The 24,010-nt window shown below is 41.6% G+C and overlaps 3 protein-coding genes and 1 pseudogene across 7 annotated transcripts; 3 read left to right on the forward strand and 1 right to left on the reverse strand.

Moving 5' to 3' along the window:
* Nucleotides 1–1,256: 1,256 nt before the first annotated feature.
* LOC127760342 (metacaspase-4-like) lies at nucleotides 1,257–4,127 on the forward strand. The gene is made up of 2 exons (XM_052284581.1): nucleotides 1,257–1,788; nucleotides 3,005–4,127. The coding sequence occupies exons 1-2, from the start codon at nucleotides 1,440–1,442 to the stop codon at nucleotides 3,907–3,909; spliced, it is 1,254 nt and encodes a 417-aa protein (XP_052140541.1). The 5' UTR covers nucleotides 1,257–1,439; the 3' UTR covers nucleotides 3,910–4,127.
* Nucleotides 4,128–12,588: 8,461 nt separating this feature from the next.
* LOC127753785 (phosphoglycerate kinase, chloroplastic-like) lies at nucleotides 12,589–14,753 on the forward strand (annotated as a pseudogene).
* A 641-nt stretch (nucleotides 14,754–15,394) lies between these two features.
* On the reverse strand, nucleotides 15,395–19,362 carry LOC127753795 (uncharacterized). 4 transcript variants are annotated; one of them, XR_008012702.1, is made up of 3 exons: nucleotides 18,039–19,362; nucleotides 16,578–16,628; nucleotides 15,395–15,795 (listed from the first exon to the last, which is right to left on the reverse strand). XR_008012702.1 is itself a non-coding variant. In XM_052279230.1 (2 exons), exon 1 carries the CDS (start codon nucleotides 19,029–19,031, stop codon nucleotides 18,042–18,044), a length of 990 nt encoding a protein of 329 aa, XP_052135190.1. In that variant the 5' UTR covers nucleotides 19,032–19,362; the 3' UTR covers nucleotides 15,396–15,795; nucleotides 18,039–18,041. The 4 variants fall into 4 exon arrangements, 3 of the variants coding, with proteins under 3 accessions (XP_052135190.1, XP_052135183.1, XP_052135202.1); XM_052279230.1 differs by lacking the exon at nucleotides 16,578–16,628 and having other exon boundaries at nucleotides 15,396–15,795; XM_052279223.1 differs by lacking the exon at nucleotides 15,395–15,795 and having other exon boundaries at nucleotides 15,834–16,628.
* Nucleotides 19,363–21,383: 2,021 nt separating this feature from the next.
* On the forward strand, nucleotides 21,384–23,705 carry LOC127767440 (pentatricopeptide repeat-containing protein At1g33350-like). 2 transcript variants are annotated; one of them, XM_052292786.1, is made up of 2 exons: nucleotides 21,384–23,087; nucleotides 23,250–23,705. In XM_052292786.1, exon 1 carries the CDS (start codon nucleotides 21,484–21,486, stop codon nucleotides 22,804–22,806), a length of 1,323 nt encoding a protein of 440 aa, XP_052148746.1. In that variant the 5' UTR covers nucleotides 21,384–21,483; the 3' UTR covers nucleotides 22,807–23,087; nucleotides 23,250–23,705. The 2 variants fall into 2 exon arrangements, with proteins under 2 accessions (XP_052148746.1, XP_052148739.1); XM_052292779.1 differs by having other exon boundaries at nucleotides 21,384–23,133; nucleotides 23,250–23,703.
* Nucleotides 23,706–24,010: the final 305 nt, after the last annotated feature.

The raw sequence follows: 24,010 nt of genomic DNA on the forward strand, positions 1-24,010 counted from the left end.
TCTAGCATCCAAAGCGATTTTTTTTATTTTTTAATTTGAATTTTAGTGACTTTAAAGTTTATTTCGATCTGATTTTCTTTCTTCAACTAAAGAAAAAAAATAAATTTGACAAATTTGTGCTTAACAAAGAAAATATTCTTTATAAGATATATACTCACTTGCGTTTCTATGGTTTTATGCATGTGTGCTGCCACAACTATATGTTTTCATGTCGCGCCATACTCTTATGCTAGGCACATGGGCACTGTGGCATGTGTAGGGTGCTAACTGCCTAGCACGCATGTGTTTATAAAGGTTGTGTGCCATAGGGCCTGTTTGGTTGGTGCCACATTTTGCCACACTTGAGATATGTTAGTTTGATCAAATGTGGCTAGTGTTTGGTTTGTTTCTATAACTTTGGCATGCCACACTTTCTACTCTTTTGGTCTCACTAGTCATTGACCCTTTTCTTAGCCAAAGTTTGCCACAAGTGTGGCCATCAAATTTTGAGCCACACAATTTGCATCTTGCCACATCTTTGGTAAAAAACAGTGGTAAATTGAGGTAGGCATCCAAACAGCCCCACAGTGCCCATGTTTCTAGTATATGGGGCAGACATGCATGGTGTATATCACATCCGATTTTATTTTCTTATATTATGGGATGGAGAGAGTAGATAATTTTGTATGAGTGCAATTGCGCGGGCCACTCTACTAGTTTTAATTATATTATGGCTATATTTAGTATTTTTTTACTGCAATATACCATCTTATATTGTATAGCTATTTTCTTGCTTTGCTTGCATTTACTATTTTTTTTCTAAGCACCCAGCTTAGAAAAAAGAGAAGAAAAAAGTCTCGTTTTTCACGCACTCACTTCCCGAACAGTTAAATGATATACTTTTTGCAAAAACTTTCTACAAAAAAAATTGCTTTAAAAATCATTTTCAGTTTAAAATTACTTTTATATTAATTAGTATATACTAATAGCTCATATCATTTTGTATATATATACTCAGGCCCTGTTTAGATTCCAACTTTTTTCTTTAAACTTTCAATTTTTTCGTCGCATCGAACTTTTCTACACACACAAACTTTTAATTTTTCCATCATATTATTTTAATTTCTTTAAACTTTTAATTTTAACGTGGAACTAACCACAGCCTCAATTTTTTTTCCTTCTCTCGAACATGGTGTTCAGCATTGAAGGGGGCGTTTGCTCATCGCAAGCGGCACACCTTCACGCTGCACCAATCCGCATCGCCCAAGTCCCCACCTGCCAGATCGGAAACGCCAATCAACGCAGCGCACCTTCGGGCAAAAGAAAAGAAGTACTAGTAGTAAAATAAATAAAAAAAAAAAGATCATTCCCCGATCACCAACCGACGAAACCCGCACCCACTCCTCCGGCCACCGACGCCGCAGCCGGCGGCGCAGAGAGGGGAGATCCACGCCGCCGCGATGGGCCGCAAGCGCGCGCTCCTGGTGGGCATCAACTACCCCGGCACCAAGGCTGAGCTCAAGGGCTGCCACAACGATGTGGACCGCATGCACCGCTGCCTCGTCGACCGCTTCGGCTTCGACGAGGACGACATCCGCGTCCTCCTCGACCGCGACTCCTCCGGGACGCAGCCCACCGGCGCCAACATCCGCCGGGCGCTGGCGCAGCTCGTCGGGGACGCGCGCCCCGGGGACTTCCTCTTCTTCCACTACAGCGGCCACGGCACCCGGCTGCCCGCCGAGACAGGGCAGAACGACGACACCGGCTATGACGAGTGCATCGTTCCCAGCGACATGAACCTTATCACAGGTGCGATCGGGAATTGGCCCTTCCCCTTTGTGTTCTTTTCTTCCTTCATCATACTGTTGCAATCGATAAGCTGTAAAAGTCAGGAGTTCAAAAGTTGTGTGCTGCCTTCAGATGTGAACAGCAAACGGGGAAGAGGCAGGTCAACGCTGATGGGATGCAGATCTAATTCAGGATTAGTTATTGGGAATCAAAATATTAGATGGTTCTATTAGATTGTGTTGACCGTTTATGATTTTAGGTCCTATGCTTCAGATTGATTACTAGTAGATGATTCGATATTTCGATCAGACAATTTTTTTTTTCTCTCTGTGGGGGACAGAGAGTTCATTACTCACGTAGTCACGTAGTGTTTATGATTTAGAGCTTATACTTAATATCGATTAGGCTTCATTTGTTGTTTTTTCCCTGTTGGCTGTTAAACTAAGAGTCTAAATGGTTCTGATCTGCTAAAAGTTTGGATTTCTTATGCCCTCACTTCTGTTGGACTGTTAATTTCAAGATGCAGCTCAACTGCTGATACTGTCGGAATTAGAAGGGAATAACATTTTAATATAAATACAAATCATTTATTTATCAAGAAACTGGTTTTTTCTTGTCGATCAACATCTAACTATCTAATGAGTAATTTTACTGTCCTTAAGGAGGTACCCTGAGGTAAAAAAAAATTTAGTGTAAAATTTGATATCTTCTAGTACCTAGGTACCAAGAGATACCAAATTTAAAATAGAAAATGTGGTACTAAATTTACAATAGAAAATGTGGTACCTCATGGTACGTCCTCAATGACCGTAAATGACTCACAAGTTACCTTTTTGTTTCTTAGGGTGAAGCAAATAATGTCTCTTGCCACTTAGGGAACTTTCTTGTCTGAATTTTGTTCTGGTCCTACCAAATGGTAGTTATCGTGCAGGATTAGCCAATCATTCATGTCTAAGTGAACATTTCTTATCACAAATGCCATATGCCTTGATCGAAAGCGAGAAAATGTTTAGACCAGATTTTAGTTTGTTTCAACCATTTCTGATTCATTCTCTTTTCTAGTTGATAGACTGTTACTTTCTATCTAGATGATGATTTCCTTCTATCAATATGCCAGGCCAATCATTTTGGCCTTTTGCACTCCATATTTCTGCTTGTGATCTGAAAAGATACTCTCATATCAAGACGAGTACAAGCAAATATTATAAGTTAATTCATTCGTTGTTGCTATATGCAGATCAAGATTTCAGAGAACTTGTGCAAAAGGTGCCCAATGGTTGCTTATTTACCATCGTCTCTGATTCTTGCCACAGTGGTGGCCTATTGGACAGCGCCAAGGAGCAGATAGGTAATAGTACCAAGCAGAATCAAACCCAGTCCCGTGAACGCGAAGAACCTTCTGATTCTGGCAGTGGTTTCCGGTCATTTCTCAAAGAGACTGTTCGGGATGTGTTTGAGTCTGAGGGAATCCACCTCCCTCGTAGTCGCCATAGCCAGAGCCACTATAGAGGTGAGGACCAGGATGAGTCATACGCTCAACCAACTGATGGCCACACTAAAAATCGGTCACTGCCACTTTCAACTCTTATTGAGATGCTTAAGGAGAAAACTGGGAAGGATGACATTGATGTGGGCTCAATTCGTATGACATTGTTTAACATCTTTGGAGATGATGCTAGCCCAAAGGTCAAGAAATTCATGAAAGTCATGCTTGGGAAATTCCAGCAAGGTCAATCAGGCGAGCAGGGCGGTCTCATGGGAATGGTTGGCTCCCTGGCTCAAGAGTTTCTGAAGGTTAAGCTTGAAGGCAATGAGGAAGAAGCTTTCAAGCCAGCGATAGAACAAGAGGTTCACAGTGTTGACGAGGTGTATGCTGGGACTAAGCCATGGGCACCTAACAACGGCATTCTAATCAGTGGGTGCCAAAGTAATCAAACATCAGCCGATGCAACCACACCGCAGGGTTCTTCATATGGTGCCCTCAGCAATGCTATCCAGACCATTCTTGCAGACAAGCGCGGAAATGTGTCAAACAAGGACCTTGTGATGAAAGCACGGTCATTGCTGGCTAAGCAAGGATACACTCAGCAGCCTGGACTTTACTGCAGCGATGACCATGTTCATGTGTCTTTTATATGCTGAAACATGTATCATTACACTTTATGGTATTCTCTTTTCTTTTCTTTTTTTTTTTGTGTTGAGCTGTGCATGAGGGCTTGAAGCTTCCCTGGTATACGTTACTGTTGCGTGTCTATGGCAGTACCATTTAAACGCTATGCTTTGATGTAGACCATGTCTATACTGAAATAAGGGTGTGACTAAACATTTATACATAATATATACATATATATGCAAACACATTTTCCTTGAGTTCTATCCAATTTGTTTGTATCCCCTGTTGTGCTCTTTACATGATACCTACTACAGTACTACTCAACCCATTTGAGTTGATAGCTCTATTTGTCTTGTCTAGTTTGAGTTATGTTCGTGCTTTTGCCATTTTTGCTACTTTTTATTGTCTTAGGTGTATGAAGTTGAGGTAGAATAATCAATTAGTTTGGTTCCAAACGTTTCATTGTCCATCCAAATCTACCAAACATTTCTTCTGGTTCAAAATTGTCCTTCTGCTCACCAAGCTAGCAAAACCTTAGCCTTGGTGGCAAACTTGGATGTGCAAAATTCTTAGACCTCTTGTCTCACATAAAGAAAGAAAAGTATGGCCCTATTTAGATCTTCCCTCAAAATTTTTCACTCCGTCATATCAAACGTTAAACACCTACATGAAGTATTAAATATAGGCTAAAAAATAATTAATTGCACATATTGCGACTAATTTGTGAGACGAATCTTTTAAGCCTAATTGCTCCATAATTTGACAATGTAGTGCTACCGGAAGCATTTGCTAATGACGGATTAATTAGTCTTAATAAATTCATCTCGCGGTTTACTGATGGATTCTGTAATTACTTCTTCCGTTTCATAATGTAAGACTTTCTAGCATTACTCATATTCATTTAGATGTTAATGAATCTAGACATATATATGCGTTTAGATTCATTAACATCTATATGTATGTGGGCAATGCTAGAAAGTCTTACATTGTGAAATGGGGGGACTAGTTTTTTTATTAGTGCCCAAACACCCCATGCGACACCCTATATAATACCCGATGTGATACGCTAAAACTTTACACTCCTGGATCTGGATCTAAACACACCTATGTAGCTGTAGATCATGTTAGAATATGTTTGCATGAGAGTATGTGTTGAATTATGATCACATATGTACGGTACACAAAAAGGAGACATAGCTTATTTACTTCTGCTTTTTTTTAACATAATACAATATTTAGCATGTTTTCACATTTTTATGTAAACATACTTTGGCATGATCAACATCTGCATATTTTAAATTACAAGATGTGGAAATATGGAAAGTGGTGATGTACCAAGACTCAGCTGCTAAACTATATGTTTTTTTAAAAAAAATATATATAGAAATTTCTTTAAAAAATTAAATAAACACATTTTTAAATAGTTAATACTTAAATACTTATTTGCTAATGGCAAAAAAAGAGAGGAAAAGCTAATCGGGCTTTCAACAGAGCGCTATGATGTGCTGGAACTTTCTCCACTGCATATCCGCCCTCTTTTACATAAAACAAAAACATACTGCAAACTGAATGAAATACAGGTGCAAACTGAACGGAAAATAAGTGCATAGCTTGAAGGGACAATCCCACAACGGCACAACTCAATCTTTTCCCACTTGATTTGAGATTAGCGAAGACAGCAATCTCCTCCCACTTTATTAATGAAGTACCAATAGCAGTGCTAAGAAACCAGAGCGGAACAAGTTCTAGAAAACATCAAGGAAACAGACAAGCAGGAGATCACTACACAGCCACATCGAAGGCAAGCACGTATACGTGACTACGTGCACAGATCGTCTTGGATGAGACGGATGGGATCACGGATCAGCGATCGCCGGATCGGCGCCGGCGGCCTGGCAGCAATCCGGGTGGTAGAAGCAGCAAGCGGGCACGGACTCCAGCGCCACAGGCCGTCCCTGCACCGTCCACGACGACGACGACGCCATCACCACGAGCAGGCAGACCTGCACAACGAAGAAAACCACGAAGGCGTGGAGGCTACTGGTCGACATGGCCTCTATCGGCACAGAGCTAAGAATGATCTGATTCTCTCCCACAGGAACCTCTGGTGTGTGTAACAGGCGGTCAGGCGCTCCTATAAATATTGATGACATCTTCACAGAATCACAGGCAGTGTTTTTTTTTGGTAAGACAGCTCCTATGGGAACCTCTGGTTTGCAACTTACCAAAAATTACCAAATAGCAAACTAATGCTGATTCGAAATCTACCTATCTGTCTATATATCTATCTATTATAATTTGGAAAACTCTATTCATCCCTTAAGGGGACGATATCTCTTCGTTTTTCATGTCAACTTCAAAAATCATCAAAAATTTGAAAACATTTAGTATGATAGATCAATACGTGATATGTCACTTCACAAACACGCATATTCAAATTTAACTTATACAAATAGAAACAAAAATAGAAAATTTGACTATAAAAAGAACGCGTAATTCATGGTCAAATTTGTTTTTTTTTCGAATTGTATAAGTAGAATTTTAATTTGCATCTTTACGAAAAGATATATCATACATTGATCTATTTTGACAATTTTTTTTTAAAAATTGATAGCTGTTTGAACGCCATGCACAAAACAAGGGGATGTCTCCTCGAGAGACAAAAATCTACTTCCATTATAACTAAGACAACTTTAAGAGGCTAAAAAATAGAAATATATCTATCTATTATTAAGGCATCTCGAAATGAGTAGAAAACTAAAATCCAAATATATCTATCTATCTCTCTATCTATAATTAAGATAGCTAGAACAGAGGCTAAAAACTAAAATGCTTACCGATCGATCGATCTATCTATCTATCTATCTATCTATCTATCTATGCAACTCGAAAAGAGACTAGAATACAATTAAGAGATAACTGAAATAATGAAAATTCTAAAAAAATCAGAATAAAGTAGGAATACAATTTAAAAATAAGTGAAACTCATAAAAAATATCTTTCATAATAAAAAATATAACAAAACGTGCTCTTGTGATTGATTATGGGCCCTAAAAGAAAGGATCAATATTCACTTTGGATATCTAGAAATTACTACATTAATTAAAGAAAAAAAACAAGAGCGTACACCATATGATGAAATTAGATTATAATTTTGTAGATTAAGAAAAATAAAAATGATGAGCCACAGGCTCTATTTTTATATGTAGATGTATTTTGGAACAGAAGGAGTACTTAATTGATCTGCAGCTATTTTAAATCGATCATAACCTCCTCGTATAAACAGCCCAATAGAAACGTTTGGATTAGAGGATGAAGTAGGCATGCTCTTAATCTTTCCAAGCGGTAGAAATGTATACTTATGGTTATGGATCACACAAACAGAAATGTCGTAAAAATTCTACGAGTGCACCACACTATCGAGTACACGGGGTGAAGAAAACAAGCAACAAACAGGAAACAAGAAGAGAAGATAGCTCGAACTTCTGATAATAATCTCCTTCCATTTTTATTTGCTAAGTACTCATCCGCAATACGATGAACTTCGTTACACCACAACCATATATAAAAAGTACTCGCAGCTAGCAACACGCTTGCTCTGTCGGAGCACTGATACAGAACCGTCGGAGGAGATTACAGGAAGACACAAGAAAGCAGTGCTCCATGAATGGGTCATGGATTGGACTTGGTGGCCAACTGGCCATGGCGGCCGGTGGCTGCAGCACGACAACATTCGGCGAAGCGGGGGCATGGGCAATTAGCCGGGAACATCGCGGTTGCAGACCTTGCATGCACTGTCCACGGTGTCGCCAGCAACGCGAGCAGGCAGACCTGCACGACGAGGAGGACCACGAAGACGCGAAGGTTGCCGCCGGTCGACATGGCCTGGATCCGCACTGAGCAAGAACACCACTAATTCTTCCACGGGTACCTCACTACCTCTCGTCTTGTCAAAGCAAAGCAAGGCTTGGATCTAATTTTATATGCAGCAGGGATCATGGCAAACTGCATAGACATAGGCAGATTTGGGAATGGATTGATGTGCAAACCTGGCCATTGATTATCCAGCTAATATTTTAAAACGTGTGATTGATTCATTCCATATCAAACTTAAGAATGGATGATTATCTAAATGTAAACATTAATAATCCTGTTTATATTTTTAAACCCATTATTGATTCATTCCATATCGAACCCAAATTCATGATATCTTGGCCATGTGCAAACCTGGCCATTGATTATCCAGCTTCATCCGGTAGACATGCATGGCCTCCATCAGCACTGAGCAAGAACACCACTAATTCTTCCACGGGTGCCTCTCATATTGTGAAAGAAGGGGTTGCTTCTTATTTACTCTCTTCATCCCAAAAAATTCAATCAAATGTATCTGAACATGCACATTGTCTATATACATCTTAGGAATTGGATTTTTTTTAGATAGAGTAGTATGTGTAATAGGCTAGCAAACACATCAACATAGGCTATTTTTGGAACGGATGGTTATCAAATCTGACCATATATTCCAGCTCATATTTTTAAACCTATGATTGATTGATTCTATATCGAACCCAGAAATGGATGATTATCCAAATCTGACCATCGATAATCCAGCCCATATTTTTAAACCCATGATTGATTCATTCTATATCGAATCTAAGAATGGATGATTATCCAAATTTGACCATTAATAAGCCAAGCTGTATTTCAAACTCATGATCGATTCGTTCCATACCGTGGTATCCAACCCAAATATACTACCATACTGTGGAATTTTATCTCTGACTATACAATTAATTAAAGTAGACAAGAATGGGTAAATCCGTCGCTTAATTTTAGGGGATATCTTTTTTAACTTAGAAAAAAATGGTCAGGCATGAACTAAGCCAACTGTAACACTCCTGCCTACTGCCTATTTTACCTTAAATAAAATAGATAAGCTATTTGATTTTCTTTTTCCAACCGAGCAAACTTTAACACTATCCAGCTTTATGAAAAACAGGTATAAACAACAAGTTAAGAATACACTAAAAAATCAACGTGTCTCTTGGCTCAATTGCTAATTTGACCCATATTTTTTCCCTGAAGAACATTTTATATTATTTTTAAATCATTTAAAGCATGTGATCATTTTATAGTAATTACTTCAATACTATTATATGTTTTTGTAAATATCAACATATATATGTTTTTGTAAATATCAACATATAAAAGTATTCTTTAGTGTGATTTAGTTTTGCGTTTGTAGAGTACGGATGAAGAATCAATGATGGTATTTCAAAGGATAGAAAAAAAATTCTTTAATGTCATGTCTCACTTTTGTTTTTTTTAAATGTTTTAGGTAGTTAGAATTTGTACAATTCAACGAAAACATTGCTACTAATTGTTTTATATTTTCTAGAAATTTAGGATATTAACACTGTCAAGTTACCCGTTTCCAAACATTTTTCACTGACTTCATAAAAAATAGTAAAAATTTGAATAATTATCGAAAATATTTTTATCAAAAAATAGCGGAAAATCTCTCGTTTATCTCGACAAATGGTCTACCCAGGGCTTGAACGATGGGTGAACTTTTCAAAGTATTACTCCTTTTTTTTTTTTTTCTAAATGAGCAAAGTGTAGCATTCGCTAGCTTTATGAGAAGCAACAGACTGAGGGCTACAGTACATTTTTGTGCCCCTAATTCAGAAAATATTTTCAGAATTGCAGTACCGCACAGCACATATTCACAAAATCCAGCTGTTATTTTTCTTAGTAGAAGAAAACAAGCTGCAAACTAGACAGAAGACGAATTTACTTAGCCTGAAGACAAGAATCTCTTCCCATTTTATTTGCGAATTATTCTCACAATACCACGAACTCTTAACATTACAGGGACACGAGCCATTTGTTTATTCTGTCACAATGCTGGATACCAAATACCGGGAGGAGATTGACGGAAGCCGCAGGAATGTGGCGTTTCCATGGATGCATAGGTCAAGGCTTGGCCTTGGCGGCATCGCCGCTGCCGCCACCGCCGCCGGCAATGGCGGGGCAACAGCCGGCAATGTGCATAGAGCAGCATACATTCGAAAGCAACGAGACCACAGGTCCGGCCTGTACCGTCCATGGCGCGGCCATCATCGCAAGCAGGTAAACTTGCACGACGAGGAAGACCGCGAAGACGCGGAGGTGACCGGTCGACATGGCCTCGATCAGCAGTGAGCTCGAATACCACTCTAGTTCTTCCGCGAGTACCTTGTTCTCTTGTCAAAATTAACAAGCTTCCCCTCCTATATATAGATCAGCAGGGGCCATGACAACTGCATCGGCAAAGGTAGAGTAACGTATGGATAGTGCACAGATTTGGATATCCAAATCTGGGCATTAATCATCGATGTATCCAAATCTGTGCATTAATTGTCGAAATCATATGTAGTGTCGAAATCATATGTAGTAGGGATATCTTTGTCTCTACTAGTACTTCCCTAAAAAATGACTTCATTCCAAACTTTGTCCTAGAAAGTAGTAGTTTTTATCCTCTTACCTATTCTAGGTTTATAAATAGAAAATTTTATATCTTATCGCTTTTGAAGCAGAACATTATCTTATTGATAAGGTACACTCTGGTCTTTTACTCTTGCCACTAATTTGTCAATCATCAATGGCTAAAAGTGAAGTCTTTGTAGGGGATAGAGGAAGTAAAGAGCATCACCAAGAGTATCCCAATAATCAATTCCCAAAACTATATTTTTTGGATCTTCTAAACTGAATATAAGAAGTGAGAAAACTATCACTTAAAAAAAAGCCTAAAATTGATTTCCTATAATGAAAAGTGGGCCCTCCCTTTAACTACTAACGGAGAAAATTAGTTTTTCTATCCCTTCCATATGGGCATTCTCCTTAATCTCGTTATTATTTTTTTTATCGGTGTGTGGTTATTTTTTCTCCGTGCACGCGAGAGAGCGATTGGAAACAAAGAATTGCACCCTTAAAGTGGGGAACGAGATATTAGTAGTTGGGAACCTAGAATATTAAGAGACAGGTTAGTGATTATGTTGGATGCGATTTTTGACTAAAAATTTTTAAATTTGAGAATAGGAAATAGAATAAGAAAGTTGTCGGTAATACTCGTTTCTGTGAGAAATTTTGGTTCATCATTCTCCGTGGCTTCGTCATCATATCAGTGTCCTCCTACCCCGTGCTCGTAGGGAGATTCAGACGCGCTGCGCGAAGCCTCGCTACTCGCTGGGCGGGGTGGATGGGCCTTCTGCAGTTCTGCCTGTCTTTTGCTATCGTGTGTGTTTATCTAAAAAAAAGTATCGTGTGTGTTTATGAACAGTTTCACGGAGGTAGGAGCCTGAAGTACAACGCTATCCCCTTTGATTTGAAAAAAAAAATCTTACCTTTGCATTTTTTTTATTATTTTCTTCTCAATTTTCGACACATGCAAATCGATTTATGATGCCAATTTTCTATCACAATTGATCAGCCATACACAAACGGTCTCACAGTTCAACCGGTGATGGACCAGCTATAGCAGCTTTATGATACCAATCACTATATATTTATACTTACTTTGTGATAGTGTCCACGTAGAAAACACAAATTTTGGTTGTTACCAGATAGTGGTAAGGATGAAAACGGTACGGAAACGGATGGAAACCATCTTTATCGATTTTGTTTTCATATATTTTTTTTGAATCAGAAACCCCGGATACGAAAACGAAATCAAATTTATCGAAACCGAAATCGAACCGGCGCGAATACGGTAAATAAAATTTATTAGAATAAAAAATCCCTCAAACTGAAAAACCCAATTCTCAAGTCTCAATGGTCAACAATTCATCATAAAACACAATCATAAGTCCAATTATTAAGTTTCAACACTACATCACAAAACACAATCTATGGAATAAATTATCTATGTTTAAGAGAGTAATATTGTTGATAAATCCCAATGCAAGAAAAAAATATTCTTATGTAACTTCAGATTTGCATAACAAATATTTTTTTTAAAAAAATAAATAACAGCCAAACACTATGGTATTCACTATTCAGTGCTTAAAAAAATTCAGGGTATTTCAATCACACAATTTCCGGAAAGTTTTCGATCAATTCTGAGTTCTGACGGAAATTGCCCTTATCATTTTCGATTCCGTTTCTGTGAAAATATTTCTAAATTTCTTTCCGTTTCCGAAAAATTCCAAAAAAATTCCGATCGACGGATTCCGTTTTCGAAAATAGGTTCGGAATCCGTAAAATTTCCATACCATTTTCACCCCTAGTAGATAGTGGTAGCAAATCTGACACTTCACTTACTCTCGTTGTAAATTTTGTAAATTATCCCTGAAACTTCTAATATCAAAAAACAGTTTAACCTAAATGCATAGTTACGTATAAATTCAAATAAGAAATATTTCATATAGAAACATATGTGCAACACATTTCATGAAAATTATTTTTTAAATAGATAATATTATAACATACTCTTTTTATTTGTAGGAAGCACTTGCATTTAGCTAGTATATATGCAGTTTGATCCTTCAATTATGTTCGGTTCTTTTGAAATTATCTTCTCCCGTTGTTGCAACGAGAATTTTGCTACTAAATTAAAATGAAAAAAGAAAAAAAGTTTGAAAAGAAAGTTTTCTATAAGGGACCGAAGCTTTCACGAAATTTCAATCCAATATTCCAGGAGATGATCCGGTGCTCGCAGTCGCAGATCCTTTCCCTGTCTCCGAAGAAGTCGTCCCTCTCACTCCTTCCCGCTCTGCACGACTGCACCCAACTCCTGCCAATGGCGTCGGTGGCCGCTACCACTTTCCCCTCCATGGCCCGCCCCGCGGCCCGCGGGATCGTGGCCGGCGCCGCCGCCTCCACCGTGCCGCTTCCCCGCGCTGGCGTTGCCTCCCCGTGCCCGACGGCGCGGTCGCTGGGCTTCGCGGCCCGCGGGACCGACCCGCGGCTGGCGATCCACGTCTCGTCGCGGCGTCGAGCTGCCTCGGCGTCGGCGGGGAGCCGCCTGGCGCGCGCCGTGGCGACGATGGCGAAGAAGAGCGTGGGCGACCTGGCAGCCGCGGACCTCGAGGGGAAGCGCGTGCTCTTGCGCGCCGACCTCAATGTGCCCCTCGACGCCAGCCAGAACATCACCGACGACACCCGAGTCCGAGCCGCCATCCCCACCATCAAACACCTCATTGGCAACGGGGCCAAGGTCATCCTTTGCAGCCACTTGGTAAGCCGTAAGACTCGCCATCCCGATACTGAATGTTTTGTTTTTAACCGAGTACTGAATGTTTTCTCAGATATAATGTTGTTTGCATACTTCCAGTTGACTAAAACTTGACAATCAAAATGGTCGGATGGTGAAATTTGTAGGCCTGACAGAGGTTCTAGGCTGTGGATTCAGATGTGGTATCGTATATGCGCTTCTATGAGTGCCCGTGGCCATTAGTGGTGCTGAATATTATACTGTACTACATTATTCCTAGATTTACTATAGATGTTATCAGGACATTACTTGATTACTTCTACATCAGGAATTGAATTATTGTATTCACGGACAGAGAAAAGTGTGCAATTCGTTCTATTGATTTTGAGATGACATGCATACACAGTTGTTTACTTTGTATTAGGAGAAATTAACCTTCTGGTTAGCATGTCCTTGGATCTGGCATTATTGATTTGATTATCGTAGATGCAGTTCATTATGCAGGGGTATGTGTAAATTGTGCTGAAATTTTTTATAATTTACTCCTCACCTGCCTTGTTGGTGAACCTTTTCTTCACATACAAAGTATCATAGATTCATAGTGCCAGTCTGATGAGTAGATTCTTATGATTCAGGGCCGTCCTAAGGGTATCACTCCCAAATTTAGCTTAGCTCCTCTTGTACCAAGGTTATCTGAACTTCTTGGCATACAGGTATCTTTCCTCTGTTACAATGTCAACACTTTTGGTGTACGCATCTGTACTAATTTATGCTAAGAACATTTGCATTTGCATGCACAATCAGGTTCAAAAAGCAGATGATGTTATTGGTCCAGAAGTTGAGAAATCGGTCTCTGTGCTGCCAAACGGCAGTGTTTTACTGCTTGAAAATGTCAGATTTTACAAGGAGGAGGAGAAGAATGACCCAGAGTTTGCGAAGAAGCTTGCCTCCCTCGCTGATCTTTATGTAAACGATGCATTTTGAACTGCTCATAGAGCGCATGCATCAACTAAGGGAGTCACCAACTACTTGAAGCCGTCTGTTGCAGGGTTCCTTTTGCAGAAGGTTTGCATCTCTTCACTTTTTCGCTAACTCCTGAACTTGGAGTATAAACACTCACCTTTAAAAGAAGAATCATTAATTTCTGCTTCCATTTTTTGTTCCTTCAAAGAGTGTCTGAATGACTGAACCTCTCTATTTTTCTTTTTCATTTTTATAACAAAATCACAGGAGCTTGATTACCTTGTTGGAGCTGTTTCAAACCCCAAGCGGCCATTTGCGGCTATTGTAGGTGGTTCCAAAGTGTCATCTAAGATTGGAGTTATTGAATCACTCTTGGAGAAGTGTGACATCCTTCTATTGGGTGGCGGTATGATATTCACATTTTACAAAGCACAAGGATTTCCAGTAGGAGCTTCCTTGGTGGAAGATGACAAACTCGAGCTAGCAACATCTCTCCTTGCAAAGGCAAAAGAAAAGGGTGTATCTCTTATGTTGCCAACAGATGTAATTGTTGCTGATAAGTTTGCTCCTGAGGCTAACTGTCAGGTTTGTTATAGCTCATGATCAATTAATTACCAATAAATACTGGAAGCTTTTCAGTAATTCCTTCAAAAAAAGAGAAAACTTTCCACCCAAATTTGATGGCTGAAAATCTAAACTTTGATCTGCCCATGGGATTGTTCTTTAGGTTGTTTCTGCTTCTGCAATTCCTGATGGATGGATGGGACTGGATATTGGCCCAGATTCAGTTGCTGCATTCAGTTCTGCCTTGGAAACTACTCAGACAGTCATTTGGAATGGGCCCATGGGAGTTTTCGAATTTGAAAAATTCGCAGTAGGAACTGAGGTAATGATTCACTAAAATCCTGTTTGCAGTTGCATGCTAAGAAACATAAACATGAACTGTCTTCTACAGGCAATTGCAAAGAAGCTGGCTGAGCTTAGTGGCAAGGGTGTAACAACAATAATTGGAGGTAAAGACTCTGTTGCAGCTGTTGAGAAGGTAGGAGTTGCCAATGTTATGAGCCATATTTCAACCGGAGGTGGTGCAAGTTTGGAATTGCTGGAAGGAAAGGAACTTCCAGGAGTAGTAGCATTGGACGAAGCTTAGAGCCTGTTGTGCTATATATTAACCAAAATTTTGTTGTATTGAGTCTCAATATGAAGCTCCTCGGCAACATGTAGGAAATTGAGTGATTCAATCTTCTGTGCATTTTATCCAACGGCTTGAAATTGAGTGAATGTTTTGTAGCTTTTGGAAACCGGCTGAATAATCTGCCAAAAAATTGCTGTATACTCACACTATCTCATCACAAACATTTAGAAAGAAAAACTTCTGTCGATTAATGTTGAAACTTCTCCAAGCTACTCTTGCTGTGACAAAGTACAAATCGTTTTGCTCATCGCTGAGTATTTGAGTAAAGATGTTTCGTTTTGCCTTTATGTTCCACGTCAGAAGAGAAGACTACGATACTTGAAACTACATGAAGGTTTTGCTTCTCGAGATTTTAGTGTGTACGTGCCAAACTAACATATATTCATTGACGTGTCATTGTCATAGAAATCTGTCACCAAAGTACTCGAAAGAAAGCTTCAGCATTACAACTTCTGTCCTTTGAGGCTTTGACATGCTCACATGCATCTCCAAGACTCCAACAGTGCCCATAGATGTAAGGAATGAGGATCCTGACTCTGACTGGCCCACATGTTACTGGCACAACTGCAAACTGCACAAAGTTAGGGGATCTGTTTCCAGATGTAAGTGTAACTAGGAAGTGCATCACAGCATCAGTGTATTTTATAGCCTTTAGCAGCTGCTATCCTGCTATTGTTGCTGCGTGATAACTCATTTTGCTCCTTCGCTGAGTAATTAAGGATGTTCTAGTTTTGCTACGATACCCAAAATCCAAAACTATGCAAGTTCCTCGAGATTTTAGTGTGTGCCAAACTAACATAAATTCATTGTTATATGTTATTGTCAAAGAAATCTCCCACCAAATTACTCAAAATGAGCAATCGACTGTAACTTGTCCTTTGAGTGCTCACATGCATCTTCAAGAGTGCTATAGGTGAAGTACTAGAGCACTAGGAAGTGCATAAATGCATCATATGTTATCTCATAGCATTTGGCAGCTGCTATAGTGCTATAGCTGCAGTCCCCCCAAATAAAAAAACGAAATGAGCATACGCATGTTCCTGCTACAAACAACGACGGCTCCATGAATCATCACTCATCAGCGTCCAACTCTCCAGCTCCAGCTTCTGTCGGTCTCAACTCATGGGTGGAATTCCTTGCCCAGTCGGGTGTGTTGATCTCAACTCATGGGTGGAATTCCTTGCCCAGTCTGGTGTTGGGAGCCAGGGTAGTGAATTTGGTGGTTGACAAGTTGAATTTATCAGATGCTACTCTAAGAAGATGGGCAGTTAGCAATAACTGTCGTTATCCTGCCTTTTCAGTCAGGCTCAGCCAGATAAACTACATTAGGAACAGGAGCAGCTCACCAGATTTCTTCAGGTAGTCACCACATTACATATCCCTTGATCCTCACGGTTCTGACAGTAGTGAAGAGACGAATGACGACATTAATGAATACTACTAATCAACAACAGTTTATCTCCAAGACATCCACAAAAACAGATAAAGCCTCACCATAGGGAGAACCATATAGACTGTTAAGAAACAAAAGTTAGATAACATGGGGATTGCATGATGCGTCATAGACTTCTACTTTTCAGTCAGCCAAAAAAACATTGCACACAGCAGCGAAGGCAGGCAAAGCAAAGGTATAATGCATGATGACTTGGGATCAACAATCTGAAGCCAGAAAGCATGTGACCAACTGAAACCCACCAAAGCATATATTCATTTCATGGTTTTCATCAAAATTTGTAAGGTATTACCGTTGCATACTGACTTAGCATCAACAATCTGTAGCCAGCAAGCATGCGAACAACTGAAATCCACCACATCATATATTTATCAGAATTCATAAGTTGTTATTGTTAAATCTTTCTCTCATTGACTCACCATATGTTAGTTTTTGCAGCTTTGCTATCTTCTTTGTACAATTAAGGATAGTAACACACATGAGGTTCCCCCATTATTATCGTCATGCTTTTGACTAAAATATAGTAACCACTAATACTTGATAGAAGAAAATCTAGAAGTCATCGTATGACAAATAACGTCCAAGGTCAAGCTTTTTGAAAGATTTTAAAAGAATGAGAACTAGTCTGAAGAATAAAAGAACCATAATATAAGTTACTACCTCTATTGATTATTGAATCTTTGCATATTCAAAACAGATTGATACATCATGTGATTATTTGCAATTCAATAAAGTAATCAGCAGAGACGTAGCATAGCACATTTTTGTAGGGCAATGACTAGATATAATGCTTGTCAATTTCAACAAGTTTGTTCTTCCTATTGAGGTGATGAAAATCAGAATGAAATTTAGTGCCTTTTTATGGTCCTAACAATCATACCAGTGGGTGATCTTTTACAACTAGATACAGCCAAATACTCTCCACCACTAACAATATGATATCTCCAACCCTGCCTTAAACCATCTGTACCTTCCAAATAGTGTAATGTGTAAAATCATTTTTTTTATCACAGTGCATTATTTATCTAGAACAAGTTTAAGAATCTTTACAAGTGTCATTTAAACCCAGTCGAATATAGCACTGACAAATGAGAACTACTCCTTACACTAGTATAAAGAGAAGAGGAAAAGAAACCCGTATATCATAAATTAGTCATGAATGACAGGAAAATAATGTAAACAGAGACACAATAATGCAAAAGAAAGAGAATTTTCCTTATGCATCTCTGTTCCATTGCATAGACCATTCCATATTATTACTACTTACAGATTACAAAGCATCATAGTGAACTAGATAGAAGAGCACAAAACAAATCCTACTCTCTTCTTTAGAGCAAGATCCAGCAGTTCTTACCCTTTATGCATCAAGGTTCTCCATCTGAATATTGCTCTTGAGAGGCACGTATTCACCAAGGTACCCTCCGAGATGCTCATACAATGCGCTTCGATCAATCTGCTGGTTGTGGAAGGCCTTGCAAGCGTAGTAAAACACGCTCTGCACGAGTAGCCCCAGCAAATTGACGCAGACAAGAACAGACACCAGCACAGCACCAGCAAGCACCCGACCGGGCAAGCTCAGGCCAAGGCTCCCCTCCTCGCCGCGGCCCTTGACTACGGCCGCGCGGAACAGCACAGCGGTAACGCCGCAGGCGGCGAAGTAGGAGACGACGAGCACGCCGGCCGTGCGGGTGCGCCCTTGAAGCAGTTGCTTGCTTTTTGTCATGGCGGCGAGACCGCAGAGCGGCTCGAGCACGGAGATGACGCTGGCGAGGTGCCACAATGCGGAGATGTAGACATGGATCGCGAGGAAGACGAACACGACGACGACAAGGATGAGGACGAAGGGGAGGGAGGGCGGGGAGGAAGATGGGGCGAAGAGCAGGAGGAGGAGGAGGACGGTGAGGGCGAAGACGAGGTGGTAGGCGAGCATGAGGAGCGAGACCCAGAGGAAGGTGCGGAGGAGGCGCGGGAGGATGGGCGGCAGCGCGGCGAGCGAGGAGGCGATGGATGCCGGCTTGGCGGCGTAGAGCGAGGCGACGGTGAAGACGGCGGCGGCGGTGGAGAGGAGGGAGAGGGTGAAGAGGAGGATGAGGTAGAGGAACTGGTACGCGAAGAGCTTGAGCCACTGGGCGGAGTCGGAGGAGGAGTAGTCGCCGTTGGCGCCCTGGAGGCGGAGGATGACGGGGTGGGTGAAGAGGGAGTGGACGAGCACCGCGGCGGAGAGCGGGAAGACGAGGCCCGCGGTGAGCAGCGCGAAGGTGCGCGGCGCCGCGCGCGGGATCGAGGCGGAGACGCGGACGAGGTCGGCCGCGCCCAGCGCCGCGAGGTCGTGCGTCGCAAGCTCCATCGCCTCGGCGGCTCGGCCCGCGGTGCGGCCGCTTTGGGGTTTCACGGGGATTTGGCGATTGCCCGATTTTCTTCGGTCGTCTTGTGGGAGGGGGGATTCGGGTGGACGCCGCGGCGGTGATGTGGTAGGGGGAAGGCAGGCACGGTCGGTGGGCTTTGGCCGCGGCCGCGTGGGCGAAGAAGGGGAAAGCAAGATGAGAGGAGGGATGGCGAGGCAGGGAACTCGGGCGAGAGGGATGGATGGGGGGAATCCACCGTGGAAAGCTCGTGCCGCCCCCGCGTCACCGGATCGGCCTGGACGCAGCGTGTGCCGCGTGTTGTCAATGTGGTTGGGCCATAACGATGGTGGTAATCTGCCAATCTATCGTGTCTTTTAATACACAGGAAGGCCGGGCCGGACCCAGCTTGGTTGACCGCGGGTACTTCGGCATGAAGCATCTGGAAATGGAAACTCGAGGGTTTCCTTTTACTTTTTTTTTCTGAAGGGCCTGTTTAGTTTCCAAAATATTTTTTCTAAAACTATCACATCGGATCTTTAGACATATGCATGAAGCATTAAATATAGATTTTTAAAAATACTAATTATATAGTTAGGGAGGAAATCGCGCGACGAATCTTTTGAGTCTAATTAATGCATGATTAGCAATAAGTGCTATAGTAACCTACATGTGCTAATGATAGATTAATTAGGCTCAAAAAATTCGTCTCGCGGTTTCTAGTCGAGTTATGAAATTAGTTTTTTTATTCGTGTCCGAAAACCCGTTCCGACATCTGGTCAAACATCCGATGTGACATACAAAAATTTTTTTTTCGCGAACTAAACAGGCCCTAAGTATAGTAGTATCTAAACAAGCCAAATAGTTAAAATTCAGAGAATGGATAGCTATTCCCGTGATAATCAACGGAATTTGGTGGAAACAGACGGGGAGTGTTTTGGCCCTCCATAATCTTTGTTAACTTATTGTCTTTGCACAGTACATTGGTAGAGTTACAGAGACCAAAGCTATTCAGCAGATGACAAAGCCAGGTGATGTGACGAAACACCGAGCGGGCATTCTCGTAGCTTGCTGACCGGAGAGCCAAGTGATCACAAAGCTTCATGGTTACTAATGTACATTCAGTTCCTTCTCATGTTGCAAACATGTCTTCGTATGTGGAAGTGAGCGCAAAGGAAGTAGACACATGCCAATCATTTGTGTGTCCTCACAGCAGCCACCGATACGTATTCGTTAAGCAGGCCCTTGTATTGTGCCTCCGCCTGCTGAATTTTAAGGCGTAGTTGATGTTCCTGACCAGTACAACAAATAATTTCATCAGATTTGTCATTTGTTGTGTGGTTTAGCCAAGATGCACTGGTCAGCACTAATGTGTTTGAACTCATTGCAATGTCAAATATAACCTTGAGCAAAAGATCCATCTACGCTGGCTCAAATTCCAAGCACCTGCAAATGGAGAGAAAAAAACAATGAAATCCTGAGACTTTTAGGCCAAGATTATTATCTGGCAAAAGTAATTAAATTTTATGCTCTTTGGACTTACTCTTGATTCTTGACGGAGCATTTTATGCTCTAGCTTCAAGTAATTAAATTCATTCAACTCTCGTTCTCCCATATATTGGCACACCTATATCCAAAGTCATCAGCTTTCAATACACATATAGACTATAATATCAGATAAAAAAAAGTATTATCTGAGAGTCAATTGGGCCAATTATAGAATTAATAGAAAATAAATTATTTAGAGTCCAACTCAATAAAAGGGCCCTTGTTGGACTTGATTCCAGTTTCCTTTTGTGGGCTCCATGAATTGAATAAGTTCATTTCAGGTCCCTTAACTTGACAACGAGTTCGATCTTCGTCCTTGAACCAAAAACCAAATACAACAAGTCCCTCAACTATCAAAACCTGTGTAATATATGTCCCATGGCAGTATACCAGGTAGTTTTGTCCGACGTGACAATCTAAGTCAGTGTGGACCCCATATGTCAAGCACCCTCACCCGTTCTTCCCTCTCTCTCTCTTTCTCTCTACATATGAGACCCATGCTGACTAAGATTGTCACGTCGGACAAAACCATCCGGTATACTGCCATGAGACCTATATTGCACCGATTTCGATAGTTGAGAAATCCATTGTATCTGGTTTTTCTTTTCAAGGATGAAAATGCAACTCGCTGTCAATAAGGGACTTTAAATAGACTTACTCCAAAAAGAATTCATCTAAAAATACTGGTCCGTCAAGCAACTGGATGGGCCTGTAGTGATTCCGGTTGCTTGACAGCTCGACCGGCAAGCAGCCCAACCTGTTCGAGCCGCCGCAGATACCCGACCGAAGAACCAACCGGTCGCCTCCCCTCACCTGCCCAGCTGCCCTTGCCCCGCCCAAATTCCAAACCGAGCTCACCAGCGCCGGCGCCGGCGCCGGCACCGCGGCACGCCGTGCCCTTGCTCCCCAATGTCCCATCTCCAGCACCTCGCCGCCGGCGAACTCGTCACCGCACTCCGCGGAGCCTCCTGCCCTTCATCAGCCCTCCGTCTCTACTCCCTCATCCGCATCCACGCCCGCCCCTCCGATCCCGCCCTTTTCGCCTGGCGCCCCGCCGTCCTCGCGCTCAAGCCCCTCTCGGCAGCCGCCTCCCTCCCTCTCCTCTCCCACTTCCACGCCCACCTCATCAGGTCCAACCTCCTCGCCTACCCTCACGTCGCCTCCTCCCTCCTACGCGGTTACTCACTCCTCTCACCCGAACACGCCCACCACCTGTTCGATCAAATACCACCCTCCACCTGCAACCTGGTCGTCGTCAACGTCATGCTCGGGTCCCTCTGCCGATCCTCCGATCTAGCTTCCGCGCGAGCCTTCTTTGATGGCATCCCTGACAAGGACGTGGTTTCTTGGTCAACCATGCTTGCCTGTTATTTCTCCCACAGTCGCGTAGCCGAAGGCCTTGCTTTCTTCCGCACAATGACATTTACCACTCAGCTTGCTGCAGATTATGTGATGCTCGTCACCGTTCTCACGGGTTGTGCATCAGCTGGCTTGCTGCCAGTGTCCTGCAGGGCCATTCATGGATATATTGTCCGGCGCGGAATCACCTTCACCATGCACCTTGGCACGGCTTTGATTGATTGCTATGCCAAGGCTGGCCGCCTTGATTATGCATCCCGTGTGTTTTGCCGAGTCCCTTTGAGGAATGTGATGCACTGGACCGCAATGATTTGTGGGTCGGCAGCGCATCTTGGCAGCGAAAAGGCCATCCAGCTGTTTGAGGAGATGTGTCGGAGTGGGGTGCAACCAAATGAGATGACATTCACAGCTGTTCTCAGTGCATGCGGGCAAGCTGGACTGGTGGATCAAGGGAGGAGGTTCTTTAAACTTATGGTTGACACATATGGCTTTGAGCCGACTATACATCACTATGGCTGCATTGTTGATCTCTATGCAAAGGCTGGGAAACTGGAGGATGCTTATGAGGTTATCAAGACCATGAGAATGGAGCCAAATATCATCATTTGGACTTCATTGTTAGCAGCATGCAAGAAGTTCAAAAATTTTTACATTGCAGTGGAGGGAATAGAGAAAGTCTTGTCAATGGAGATATCAGAAGAAAATGGTGGATTATATGCACTGATTTCTGACCTTTATGCTATGGGTGGACAGTGGGAAGATGTGCTAAGGGTTAGGAGTTTGATGGAGGAACGTAATGTGTGGAAGATCAGAGGGTCAAGCTCCATCAAGGTGGGCGAACCCCAGGACTTTACTTTTCCTGCAGTCAGTTGATTTTTCATATGGTTTCCACAACCTGGAAGTTTTGGGACAGAATGGAAGGACACAGCCTCTTTTGATTGGCTTCACTGCTGAAGTATTCAGAGGATAACTTTACATGCTACTTGGTGAAATCTGTTTGGGGGCATCAGTGGAATGAATACAAGTTTTTACCCGATCTTTTTTCACTGCTGCGTTGAGTATTTGAGATAATCGATGATATTTGGATATGGTTGATCAGGATGATAAACTGGCATATTAGAAGATCATCTGTTTGATGCATGGAGATTACTCAGGTGCATATGAATATATGATCAATTGATGCTTCAAACAAACTAATGAGTATGAGTTGCTCGATATCCTTGTCTTCTGGCTAGTTTACTATGTGTCTAGGTAGTTGTGCCATCACAATTATCTGATTTTGTACTGGTTTTTCCTCTTGTTTATATGGATCACAGGGGATAACAAAGGATATCTCTGAGTAATGGTTTTCATGACTTCTTCCTAGCTGATTTGGCTTTCCAGACACAACCGAAGACAGCTCAACAATTGAGTTTCAGCTCCTTACTTTCATTAAAACTCTACAGTTGATCAATTATCCAGTCTGTTTTGTCGCTAACAGTTTACAAGTCCTGCATCTTCAATAAATTCTGCAAACTTGTGTCCAGGTGACATTTTTCGTAGATTGCAGTTTTTACATGTTATACGGCAAAAAAAAATATTCCTGTTGTGCTCATTGGAAATTCTTTTAGGATCAATGTCCTGGAGTTGCTGTACATTGCTATATCACTTGTATTTGAGTGGATAAACTGTTGGCTAATGTAAAAAAAAAAAAAGCCTTCTGTGAAAACAAATTGATGGAAATCATGAAACTGTTCTGTGTTGCAATGCTTGCAGTATATCCCCCCGTTAGTGCAAAATCATTGCCAAGATAAAGATAATAATAATATTTGAGCAATAGTATTGTCACTGGCAAACTTTTTCATAGTACACTTGTGAGGTGGGCCATAAGCAACTGATACAATAGTCATTAGCATATTCCATTCAAAAATAGTCATTAGCATATCAAAGTACATTACCTAGTTAGAAAAAGGAAGGATCATACGCTAGTTGGTACATAATCAATTAATGGTAACACGAATGGCCAATGCCATTTGGATCTTCAATTAACTATGTTTGGCAAATCATAACAACGCGACGTGCACGATCGATGGCGTGA

The sequence above is a fragment of the Oryza glaberrima genome, chromosome 1 (genome assembly GCF_000147395.1).
Source record: "Oryza glaberrima chromosome 1, OglaRS2, whole genome shotgun sequence".
NCBI lineage: Eukaryota > Viridiplantae > Streptophyta > Magnoliopsida > Poales > Poaceae > Oryza > Oryza glaberrima.